This window comes from Aptenodytes forsteri, unplaced genomic scaffold (assembly GCF_000699145.1).
Source record: "Aptenodytes forsteri isolate BGI_AS27 unplaced genomic scaffold, ASM69914v1 Scaffold15, whole genome shotgun sequence".
Lineage (NCBI taxonomy): Eukaryota > Metazoa > Chordata > Aves > Sphenisciformes > Spheniscidae > Aptenodytes > Aptenodytes forsteri.
The window spans coordinates 11,464,120-11,477,027 of NW_008795129.1; the positions used below are offsets into that span (position 1 = coordinate 11,464,120).

Consider the following 12,908-nt stretch of genomic DNA (forward strand, 5'->3'; position numbering starts at 1 on the left):
TACTGAGCATGACGTCACATGGTATGGAATGTCCCTGTGGCCAGTTTGGCTGTGCCCCCTCCCAGCTTCTTGTGCACCTCCAGCCTTCTCAGCCGGTAGAGCATGGGAAACTAAAAAGTCCTTGGCTAGTGTAAGCATTACCTAGCAACAACTAAAACATCGGTGCCTTATCAACTTTTTTTCTCCCCTAAATCCAAAACACAGCACTGTACCAGCTACTAGGAAGGAAATTAACTCTATCCCTGCTGAAACCAAGACAAGTGCCCAGCAGCCCAAGCCCGGAGGGCAGGCTTTATATTTGTGATGTTTCCGTATTCTGTCGAACTGCACCAGTTTGTAGTTGGAGGTGAGCAGGTATTAGTTCACTGCTGCTCGCTGGAGTTGAGGTGTAATGGAGGGTTGGCTTTTTAATGCTTTTACTTTGGTAAAAGTAAACTCTCTTGCCATACTCTTGCCGCTAGTAGCCAGGTGTTTCAGAGCAATGACATGTGCCATAAAATGTGTCGTTTGATCTCTCTTATAAATTACGTGATCGAGACAAGAAATTTATTCCTTATCAAGTCATAGCTTTGCTGTAGAAGAACAGGTCAGTAGTAGAGTGGAAACACAGATCAGGGTAGCATCAATAGATATTTTCACTCCCAACACATAGGCAATATCTCCTACATTGTCATTCATATCAGTTAAACTAGTAGTGCAATTGGTTATGTATACTTCAGAATTTTGATGCCTACTTGTTCAGAAAAGAGAACAGAAATGCATCTTGACTATGCCTGAGCTGTGAGTATGTCTGGGAGTCTCGCAACAATGATTCCAGTGATGCTCTGGCCGCATGAAAGTATGCAAGTGGATAAATTCCCTGAGTTGTACTCCCCAGTGAGGTTGTGCAACTGTCCCAAAAGAGTTAACCGCTCACCCATGAGAACTTCCTTAGTTAAGAAGACAAATAGAAGTCATTTAGGTGTGAGGGTGGGAGGTATTTGGTTTGCTTGGCTTAAATGTGTATGGACATGAGCTGTAAGAAGAGAAAATTGGCATATCCTGCAAGCCATGATGATACCAGGTTAGTATTCAGCAAACAGCAAAGTGGAAAGATGCACTGCAGAGCTGCATGGTGGGTCAGAAAGCACATCTTCCGCTTCTGCCCTTGCACAATGGGGCTTGGTACAACAATGCCGGGAATTGCGAGAAGCTCAGTTGGCACGTGTGCACTCTTTTGTCCCCTCCTTATTAAATAAATAGACCGTGTATCTCCCTCTACCATGGAGCCTGTCATCGCAATCAATAGGTTTCAGTGTGGCAGAATTGAATAGGTGTAGCAGGCTTATTTCTTCTGTGAAATTGCAGCAGTGCTGACTTGGATATTTTCAGTGAGCTGTAAAGCCAGTGCTTTTGACTAAAATACCATTTTTGTCTTGGATCCTCCCCTGCAGTTTATTGTGTCTGGAAGATGCCTCCCCCTGTGAGTTGTGGACTTCCAGCTTAATGCCAGTACTCACTAAAGTGTAGGAGCAGAAGAAATTTAACAGACTGGAGTTAAACCACAGTAGAAGGAAGAATTTAGTGCACCATTCCAGGGGGCTTGCTTGCTTTTAATTGATGCACACAGCTTAGGTATGGCAGGTATGTGTACTTTATAGCAGTGCCTCATGGACATGTGTTAAAATAATCTAAACCCTCTCACCTCCTGCCAGGTGGGGCTGTACATATGGAGTAACTCAATCTAATTGTTGCAGGCACTGAACAGATGGGGTTTTATTGTCTTCAGTGCTGGGAGTACATAAGACAGCAATGCCAGCAGGATCCTTGCCCCAAACAGCAGCTTGCTGAGACACAGCTTGCTGCGGGAAGGCTGGCTTGTGGCTGGGAGTTTTGCACAGGTCTCCAGCAACCATGATTGCGATGGCATGAACAGGGGAAGAGGATAGGTGGCTTGTATTCATTTTGGTCTCTGTATTATGTGTAATTTACTTGCTGCCTTGTGCTTGAGCAGTTTCCAACATAGCACATAGTAAAACACTCTGAGCTCTTTTCACCGTGTTGGTGTAAAACACTTTGTGGAGGTGATTGTTCTTATTCCCGTTTTATAAAGGGAGAAGCTAAGGCATGGGAGAGGGAGAGGGGACTGCCGTAGCAAATCAGAGAGAAACTGGTCACTTACTGATTCCGGTTCCTGCACAATAACCCCTGTATCTCAGGTCTCCCTTTGACAGTAAAGCAGCTTTATAAAGTGGAGCGTGATAAAAGACAACTATGCCCTTTCCTGCTTCTGCCTGTTCCTAGCCTTCATCGTGGTACTACAAGCTTAGTGCATGCTGGAGTATTTGTCCATCTCAGATACTGTCAGTTTTTATTGCAGAGGGAAAGTGAACTGGCCACCTTTGCCATGCATTCGGCTTTACTCGGTGAAGACAGAGACACACTCACTGCTGCCCAGCGTGCTGAGCTGGCATGACCATTCAGTTGAGAAGATGAATGTATGTAGTGGGCATAAAGTCACCCTTGATTTCCTGTGAAGGGGTAAATACTAGCCAAGTGTTGCTGCTTCTCTGTTCCACTGTAACAGGATGTAGGAAGAAGTGAGCTTACAGTGCTGCTTTTATTGTACAAGAAATGTTTCAGTATCCACAAGAATGTTTTATGTCAGGCACTGCATACTGGACCTGTAAAGTAGGTGCAAAGACCAGGTTCATGCAGTGAATGATGGCTCAGCATTCCTATCTCTATAATAAGCTTTGCAACCTTTCTGTTCTTCCCTTACACTACTTTCAGCACCTCCAGAGTGCTTAATTTCAGTGCTCAGGACAAGAGGACAGTGCTGTCTTACGGGACTCTGGAAATGTAGCTGCTGTCAAGCAGGAGTGGGTATTAGACAGCCCATCTGCAATAACTTGACGGGGAGAGTTTGGAGGTCAGAGAAAATGTGCTGAAGAAGTGCTGCCAGCCTGAGCATAGTGATTTTGCTTTCCCTGTGCATTGGACCCAGACCAGCTTGTTGTGAGGTTAAGGCAGGCAGGGTGGTGTTCCTCGCCATGGTGGGTGCATACGGACTGGAAGATGCTGGGAATTAAGGGACCGGTAGCTTAGCGTTGCTGTGGTGCTTTTCACTTCTCACACGTGATATTACAACTAGTGGCAAACTAAACTGAGGAATCAATTAAATCTTTTCTTTCCATGCATGCCATATAGGTTTTCACAGGAGCACTTTCCTGTCAGCAGACTCTGCATCTTCAGAAGTTGTTTTACCCTGAGCTTCTCTGAAGGGCAGCAGTGCTTGTTTCTGTTTATCAAGGAGTAACCCTAGGCAGTTTTTAAAGACTTTATAGAAACAATTTTTTAAATGTTACTCACTGGCTGGAGAGCTACTGCAGCCACTGCAGAAGCAAGCCCTGTTGCAGTGAAGACGGTGAGGGGGGGAATGCAACTCACCTGGAGACACACCTTCTGTCATCATAGCTCAAAGTGAAAGCAGCAGTGGGAGATGTCCCCATTTGGGGGGTGGGGGGAGTGGAAATAGGAACCACATGGAGATTCCCCCACTTCTCACCTTCCGGCCCATGTGTTTTCGAGGGAGAAAGGACTAGTAACAGTCACTTCAGGACCGGCCAATTATTGCAGCCTCAAGAACAGCCAAAGTAGAAACTTCTCACCAGTCAGAGCTTTCCAGTTTGCAGAGGACAAGAGTGCCCTGTCATCAGTTGCTGTTACCCTGATCATCTCTGTCCTGCAGTCTTTTCACCTCTCTGTTTTTCTTGATCCTATCTGCTCTTCTGTTTCCTTTTCCCCATCTCTGTACCTCTTTCAGTATTGTTTTTCTGTGTTTTTCTATCCTTGGTTTATCTCTAACTGAAGTCTTTTATGATGCTCAATAAGTAACAGCACTGTTATGTTTTCTGTTGCCACCATGCTTTTTTCAGTTTCTGAGCTTTCCCTGTTCTCTTGCATTTGAGATCGTTAGTTCTCTAGGACAGAGGCTTCCCACCACTCTGTAGTTGTACAATACCTGTTACAGTGGGACCCACTTTTACTGTCTAATAATGTGATTAATACAGCTCGTACAAATAAATTATTCATTGGCACTTAGGTTCTTAAATCAGGGTGGAACACTTCATATTTTTCCTGCAATCATTCCCTCCTTCCCAAATAAATAAATAAATGCAATAAATAGCAATAAATGCATAAATAAATAAATGCAAGTGTTCTAGGTTGTTCATCCTGAAGAAAATAGGAGTTCATATGTGTCTTTGTATGGCTTCTGGCACCATGGTGTCTAGGTAGCTTGCTTTCTGAAGAGTTGCATGAAGAAGTGACAGGAGAATGCGTGTTTTTTCTGAGAGCACTGGCATGGCTAGTGTGTAAATGATTCTCACTGAGAGATTGAGGAATAAAGAATGTGGAGATTGCTTGTGGTCTGCCTTGGAGCACTAAGCATCAATGTTGAGACAAGCCACTGGGAGCCAGTTTTTTTTTATTCCTGAACCATTATTTCACCTTCTGCCTGTTCAGCATCCTTCCCTTGTCCAGTGACAGTCTCCTCTCTTGCCAGTTGGCTGCTGAACTGTGGATCTGTCAGAGGAGGCAGTGTTGCTAAAGTGACATCTCCCCAAACATATCTCTAGTCACTAGAGAATTGTGTCCCAAAAGCACTCTGAAATTTGCATGACAAATGGCAGCCAGCCCTACTGAGAGACTTAACGGTGTGGAAATACGTAAGTGTGCACACTATCAAAGGCTAGTTGGGGAGCTGCAGTGTTTTGTCTTTCAGTTGACATTTTACCATTTCCTTGCTTTACGAATGTGTTGAAGATGCTAGTGCTTCATGAATACCAAACACAAGGTTTTTGTTTTTTTTTTTTTTTTTTGTATGATCGAGATGAAAATCTCAGTAGAGCACATCACATCACAAATCTTTTCCAAGCACTTTAACTACTCCCTTCCCCCTCCCCAAAGGTACTGGCTGATAGCCCAATAATCAAGGCAATTGCAGTGTAAAAATAAAACATTGCCAAGTCTCAGCTGTTACATGCTGGTGTGTGAACTAATGATGGCAAAGCCGCTGTTCTATTGTCCGTAAGGGGGAGACTGTGCTTGAAAGCTCTGGTCCCCTGTTGTCTCCAGGAACAAATGCCTGTGGAGTGGCAACTTTGCAAAGTGAAATTCCAGCTGTTACTCAGTAGCCCAGGAGGCCAGTTGCCTAAAAGTATGACCCCAGGACAAGATGGATTTTGAGAGATGGAAGAATAGCGGAGACGTATCAGAGTAGTTGATGCAGAAAGGAGCTACTACTGCACAGCAGCTTGGCTGGGTAGCGATGGAATTTCTTGTAGCAGATGTGTGAGGAGGAGCTATACTATGCGCAGAGCCTGGCCTTGGTAGCATATGCTGGGCAGTAAGAACCTGGCTACACAGAGCCAGGATTGAATCCAAGCTCTTCATGCTTCCCTGCCCCAGGCTGCTTGCAGGTTCAGGAAAACAGCTCTGCAGAAAATCAGGTTGGAAAGGAATTCTTCATAGTGAAAGGGTTCTCTTAAAACAAATTAAACAGCTGAACTTCTTCCTCTAGTTGCTGAGGAATTGTCCATTCACCTTTAGTGAAATGAGGAAGGATTGAATTACTTCTCTTCCTTAATGTCTCTTGATTCTTACTGTAGTGGCAGCTGGTTGCTGGTTTTCCTTTCCCTGGGTGAATCCCAGCTGTGATTGCAGGTGCCGCTCCACCAGCTCAGATCTGAGCAGGGACTTGTGAGCAGGCGGCCCATGTTGAAGTGCTTCACAGCAGTGGATACAAATGAATGCTAAATCTGTTCCCTGGTAAATGTTGGAACCATGTGAGTGCACTGAACCCCGCCGAGCTGCCAAACCTTCTGTCAAGCCAGAAGTTAAGTTGTTGTAAGTCTATATTCCCTTTTCTTTCAGTAGCTTGTAGTGTGTCCTGTAGGAGCGTAAATATGACTCTAGCCAGGCATGAAACATGCAACTTGAAAGCCACAGTGTTCGAGAGGCTGGGTAATAGAGAGTGTGATTATAACTCACAGGAGCTGTTTCTCTGGTCAGATTGAAACGGGAGGAGTCTGGGCTTGTCTCTGCCTGCCTACTTGCCCTCCTCCCAGGGGAGGAAGGGTACGGGAAGCCTGGCAGGGGCCCTGCTGAATTCATTTTACTGATGTAACTGTCAAGGCTGGCGAGACCGCAGAAGCTCCCCTGTGCTAAGTATGTACTGGTGCTGTAGGAGCAGCTGCTGAAGTGACTGCCCTGTGCATGGACTGCATCTGGTGTGTTGATGAGGTGTGTGGCTGGGAATGTTGCAGTGAATCTGCAGCTTGTTTGGGTTTGTTTTTTGTTTTTCCCCCCACTCTTCTCCCACTCCCCCTCCACACTGTTTTTCTTTATCTGTGTATTTAAAGAAGTAAGGGTGCTTCCAGGCGGGTTTTTTTTCCACCAACTCTGATTGGCACCACTGAATATCACTTATTCCTGGACTTGGGCACCAGCTCTTAGCTGTGATGAGGTCTAGAGAAAGTAACTGAAAACCCTTCTGCAGGGGGAGGTGTGGGGAGGAGGGAACCCATTAGAGTGTAGCAGAGGGAGCTGGAGTGAATTTTCATGCTGATGAATATGAGAGTGAAAGCCCTGACTGCTGCTGCGGTGTAATTTGGCCAAGCAAGTGTTCTCCAGGCACCATCAGCACACATCTGTGCCAAGCACTTGACATGGGCTGTTCCCATCATGAGCGTTTACCTCAGCAGTGGGTCTCATGAGTAATATCCCAACTAGACCAGTTGCAAACCCTAGCCTGGGGAGACTTTACTGTCTTGCCATTTGTCTTCTCAGCTGCACCTAACAAGCAGAGGAGAGGCTGAGGAAATATTCCAGCTGCAGTTTGATTTCCCCCTCCCAATTATTATTTTACTTTTCAATTTCAGATTTCTCACACCTGCCTCTAGATCCACCGGGAAGGGGAGGGGAGGGGAGTATGTTGGTGCAGGCAGTGAGAGAAATGAGGCAGAGAAGTAGGAGTGATCAGTGTTTCTGCTGCCATGTTTGGGACACTGGCATGTGTTATCTCTAATGATCTAAATTGGGGCTGAGGACTAAAGTCATTATAGGAAGAAGTCAAAGTAGTGGCTGCAGTGATGGATGACTACAAGTAAGAACCAACTACAACATTTTAAACATAGTGTAGATCCAAAGCAATAAACCATCAGCTTCAACACATGAGGCAACAAAGTTCCATAGAGCAAAATGTCAGGCGATACCGATTTTGGAGGGGATGAGGAGATAGAGTTCTTGAGCAAGGATGGGGCAGCGATGGCCAGGATTGCTGTGCCTGTGCTGGAACACCAAGCAACTTGCAGCCTGCTCCCAGCAAGGCAGCGATTCCCTCTGCCAGAGCGGCGAGCACAGCCCCGTATCTGCTGGGACAAATGTACCCACGTGTAGGGCAGTGCCTGCGCTCGCACTTCCCAATGAGCCTGTGACTGAATCTGCATTGGCCTCTCAGTAGGGAGCAAGCAATACAGTGCAGTGAGGGAGGAACTACGTCTTGCAGGACTGTGGCTCCATGTGCACTGACAGGCTGGCGGGGCATTTCTGCTGCATCCCTAAGCTGTTCCTGAGACCTCTGAAAATTTCCCTCCTTTGTTTCAGAGCCATCATCAATCACTTCAACCCGAAGATAGAGTCTTACGCTGCAGTGAATCACATATCACAGCTTTCTGAGGATCAGGTAAGCCAGGCGTGCGATGACCCTTTTTCATGTTGACTTCTGGCATATAGGTGTTTAGGAGTACCTTGTGCTCACTGGGACTGATGATGTTGCAGCAATATGAGGGGTGAAGGTGGGACTCTCAGTTCCTTGTTCAGATGTGGACGAGAGGAAGAGAAACAAGGCTTGCTTTAGCCAATTTTACCATCGCATGCAGACTGCTTGGTCAAGCAAATGCAGAAGGATGGGTACGAATGATGAAAATATGCAGTATTGTCAGCAAGTGTGGTTGGAGACTGTGAGGATGCTGGCGTTTAGAATGGGGCAGGAAGTTTTTGCCAGCAAATTTAGTTATTGGAGAACTGTTGGGCATAGCTTGATTTTCTATGATATCGGGGAATTAGAACTCAGGCAGCAGTTGGTAGAAATTTTCTAGGGTAATTGAATTCAGTTGTTTTAGATTTTGAAAAGAGAAGGTTTTTAATAAAGAGGGTGATAAGGTTAGGTTTCCCTTCCTTAATTTGGCCTGGTTTGCTCTCTTCGTGTCCTGCTTGTATTGCATGTGTAAATGTGGCTTTTTGAAAATAGGCTACTGTGTGCGGTCTCAGGAAGGGAAGAGATGGCCTATTTCCCCAAATAAAATATTGGGATTATATGCTAATCACTCTTGGAGAGGTAAATGACTCTGCAGCAGCCTGTGGTGGACAAAAATACAGAGCTGCTATGCGAGCTTGGGGGATCATCCCAGACACAGCTGCGTCAGCACCTCTGGACCTTTTGGAGAAGAAATTCTGTATGCAGTCTAGGAGAGACCTCATTTGAGTCACCTTGGATTGCTCCTCCCGCTGGGTGGGATCCCATGCTTGTGCCTGTTTAAAGGTCCTGACTGTATCTTGCTCTGCAATTCATTTCTCTTTCTGTCCATTATATTTTTACTCATTACTTGATGATACCCTTCCATGCTTCCCACTAACCTTTTCATTTATTATCCTACTTAATCTGTAATATGTAACACCCCCAAGTCTCAGGTTGAATGCTGTACTGGTGCAGTGGGGAAAAAAATGTGGACCCTACTGCTTTTTATTCTCGTCTTGATATAGCTGGCTAGAAGAACACTGGTTTTAATTTACTCAATTTTTCTGTATTGTTCTGCCTCTAAGAGTCACTGTACCCACAGCTATGCTTTGTGATGGTTGATGTTATCAATCCTCATTCATTGATGATACACTGATTGCATCAATCCAGGCCCCTAAAAAAAGAAAAGCCTTTGATAGCCCAATTTAAAACTGGGGGCTTGGATAGAGGGGAATTTTACATAGTGTTTAGGTTAGTCTGAGAAAGGAAACGAGCTTTTCACTGTCAGCTCTGTGTAGTGTTCATCCCCCAGCAGTTCAGGGAGGTCAGGTTAAACCCTTTCTTCCTTGTGTGTTATTCTTTAAATAAAATCTCTAGCAGGAGGCAGATAATGAAATCAGTGCTGATGCACAGAGCATTTTGAGGAAGATGATTAGGAAGTTGAAAGACAGTTAGATTTCTCTTTTTTCTTTTCTCCCTTCATGCTTTTTCTCAACAGAGAGAGAACATCAAACAAAGCAAAGCAATAACAGGCCCTAGTGAACTACAGAGAAATAACGGGAGATGTCACTGTGGTGAGGGACTGTATGGTCTCAGTGAGGGTGGTTAGTCAGCGCTCTGCAATTTACTGCACAAGGAGGAGAGGGATGGAGACTTCTTGCCTCCACTTTCAATTTGCCAGTGAGCTCAGGTCTGTGTGTTGGACTGTGTTTTCCCCTCCATCAGTAGCTGTCCCACGTAGTAAGTACATGAGAGGTAATGGTAGGTGGCCAAGATCAAGGCCAGGGTCTGGCTTTTGTGGGGTAACAGAATTTGTTGTTTTCATTCTATGTTAGTTGTTCAGCATGGGGGGGTCAAGCTTGCCTTTTGGCTGCTGCAGTCTCTCTTTTTTTTCCTTCCAGCTGTACCTTTTGTTTTCACACGTGTATTCACTTAATTCCCCTTCTCTCCTCTCCGTAAATGTTTTCTACACAAAATCCACCTTCCTTTCTAGCCCTGTTTTTTGAGTGTACCACACTGAAATACTTAACGCTGACATTTAACTTGTGTATCCACACACAGATACTATATTTGGGACTGGTCATTATCTCCTTAGAGTTATTTCAATAGTTTCAAGAGACTTGTATTTCTTTACTGGGAACATTTATTTTTACAATTTTGAGGATCAAACTTTTCTTTTAATGAAGCTTTCCTTCCCAGATACTAGCCTTTGGCCAGATTCTCATACGGCTGCTCATACTCCTGTGTGGTATCTCAGAATCTCCTGTTAGTCAGGCAAGCATGGTTTTGACATAGCTCTATCTGAAGGGCAATTTCCAGCTGCTCTGAGTTGCTTCCAATTCACTTGAACCTGCTCAGCTTGCAGACTCTTGAGCCTGTGTCAAACTTGCTATGCTGCTCCCTTGACTGTTCTGGCACCCTGTTCATGTGTTAGATGATTATTTTTTTTATTTTTGTATTTTTAATATCCTTAAAAGTAGCTAAGTAATCAGCTGAAAGAGATTTTGCTCTATCTTTTTATTTTCCTAATCCTATTGAAGGCTTTATTACCTTGTTAACCACTAATGTCCGTTTATTACCATTCTCAGTCTGTCATTTCAGTGCTTTCTCCTTTTTTATTTATAAGCATTAATGTTAACATTATTACATGCTGAGGGGATTTGTAGGCCCTTGAAAATGATGGACATGGGATTGTTTTAAGGATAGACTGTTAATACTGCTGTACATCTTCAGCCCTAAAGATCTCCAGGAACCATAGTTTGAATATATAGATCTGTGCTCTAGGCAGGTATATTTGCAAGACTTCATGATACAGCTTTGCTGACTGTTGCGGGGTTTATCCAATATTCAGATCAGAAATACTGGGAAGAGACCTTTTTCTTTCCATATTCTCTTGAGCAAAGAGTAGGAGATTCCCTGGGGTGAGCAAATGCCAGGGATTTGATGATGAGCCACCTCAGTCTATCAACACCATGTGATCCTTGCCAGTGCCATTCTGCGAAGAGTCTACTTGCCAAAGCAAACTCATAATCCTTCCTAGTCGTTAGCTATTTTGACCTTGCTGTAGTTCCTCGCCATGAAACAGGAAACGTCTTAGCCAGTTATTGGTGTCTTCCTTCACTTGCTAATTTGTTAAACCTGACTTCAGTGTTAATTTGTGTTTTTGCATTATCCTCCCTCTCAACACATTTGGCTCCTGCCTGCATGTCCTTTAAGGAATTGAAAGATGCTGCACAGTCAAAAAGAAACGGTTGGCCATTAACTGCCAATGTAGTTTTAGCTCTTCTATGCAAGTGATTATCCCTATGTCTTCAAAGATGTTTGGGTCTCTTCTCAAGTCAAAGGGCAAAATAGCCTTCTGTGAAATGAATTCATAGCCTTATCTGTACTCTCCAGGTGACTGGACTGCCTTGTAGTTAATACATTGGAGGCAATAGACTTTCTCTATGCTATATCTGATCTGAGAAGCTCCCAATGTGTTTTCCAGCAGAAGCAGTTGCAGGAGACAGGGTCAAGGCAGTGGGAAAACAGCAGCACAAGAGTTGCTCCAGAAGGGCCAGTGCAGACAAACATAAAGACTGATGACACAGGGCATGAGTAATCTGGATGGGGTCTCACATCTGCCTTTTCTGGATGTGAAAGAAGAGCTGTGTGTAAGAAGGCAGCTCTCTGCCTGATGGTGATGTAGCACAATTATTCTAGAGAGACTAAAGTAAGAGGAACCCAGTACTTATTTTGGTGAAATCTCTTCAGAGCAGGAATGTCTTGCGGTACCTTGCATGCCAAGCAAGTCTTGTGCTAATTTGCTGGAGACTTAGGTAGCAAAATTGCTCACTAAGGTCTCATTTTCTCTTTGGCACTTGTTCCCTCTATGATTTCCACTCTAAGGGTCTTAAAACTGAGGTGGCAGACAGGTAGGACTGATGGTGCTTGCTAGTCAGGAACATCTATGTGCTTTTTCTAATAGAAGCTTCTCTTTCTTCCCAGCCACAGCAGGGACACTAGGTACCTCCGGTTTGGAGGTGGCATAAAGTTCAGTGTGAAAGACTGTTGTGAACACCTGTACTGTGTGTATTAGTCTGGTAACTGCAGATGGAAAGTGCTGGGAGCCAGAACAGATTGTGATGGAAAAACAGGACAACTGTATCGCTTTTGAAATTGTGACAAATGAGTGTAATACTTGGGTTGCTCTACATTGTAATACCTTTATAACTCGGGTAACTGCAATCCAGTTTGGTCAGGCAATCTCACAAAGCCATTTCCCTTTCCTTGAGGTCATACTCGAAACGTTGAATGCTTCCCCCTGCCCCCCCCAATCCACATGGCCTTTTGTTACCTGGTGGGGCTTCGAAGGGCTAAACCAAAGTGCAGCTCAGGGAGGCTCCACCAGTGACTTGCAGAGAAAGTCACAAAAGGATGCGGTTGGTTTTAGACGCCCTAAAGTATTCTAACTCTGAGCCACTGATGTCATGGTTTATTCAACTTGTTCTGGTTTCCGTAACTAGCAGCAAAACCACTGGCAGATACAAAACGCTTTGTTCTTTTTTAGCACTGCTGGCAGTGGCGTTAAGAGTTAAAAGCCTGTTGGCATGTGTGCGCTTGATATTTTTTAAAATGCCGAGTACCATCAGTGCTAGCTACTACTACAATAAATTCCCCTAATCTCTTACATTAATATAGTGTGTTGTGAGGGCTCCAGAAATAATGTTAAAATGGTTTTGGCATAATACTACTTCACTTCTGAAATGCAGTGAGCTTTGGGGTAGAAAATATCAAGCTTGCTAGTGACGTGTTGCACACAGTAGTAGGAAGGTGAAACTCCAGCTAAGGGGTCACCGAGGCAAAGCCCTAATTTAAAGTCATCAGATCTTTGCAAATGAGGCAGGGATGTTGGGTTTCATGGTCTCATTACAGGCACCTACTCATGATTAATGGCTTGAAACAGATTTTATTGTTTAAATAGGAAGAGCTGAGCTGCACCAGGTGAAATTGGAATCCCAGGTTTAAAAGGGTCTATATAAAAATCCTTCTGGCATTGGCAAGTTGCCAGTTTGCCTAGCTGATGAGAGGGGGTTCTCTGGTTTAGATATCTTTCTCTTTTTTTATTTTTTTTTTTTTTTTTTTTTTT

The 12,908-nt window shown here is 44.4% G+C and overlaps 1 protein-coding gene across 1 annotated transcript in view; it reads left to right on the forward strand.

Moving 5' to 3' along the window:
• The window catches only part of CUNH10orf76 (chromosome unknown C10orf76 homolog), a 131,557-nt gene that overhangs the window by 90,061 nt on the left and 28,588 nt on the right, over nucleotides 1–12,908 (forward strand). The window contains exon 24 of the mRNA XM_009277807.2: nucleotides 7,648–7,726. Within this exon, the coding sequence (XP_009276082.1) occupies nucleotides 7,648–7,726 (79 nt within the window). The remainder of the gene's footprint in view (nucleotides 1–7,647; nucleotides 7,727–12,908) is intronic.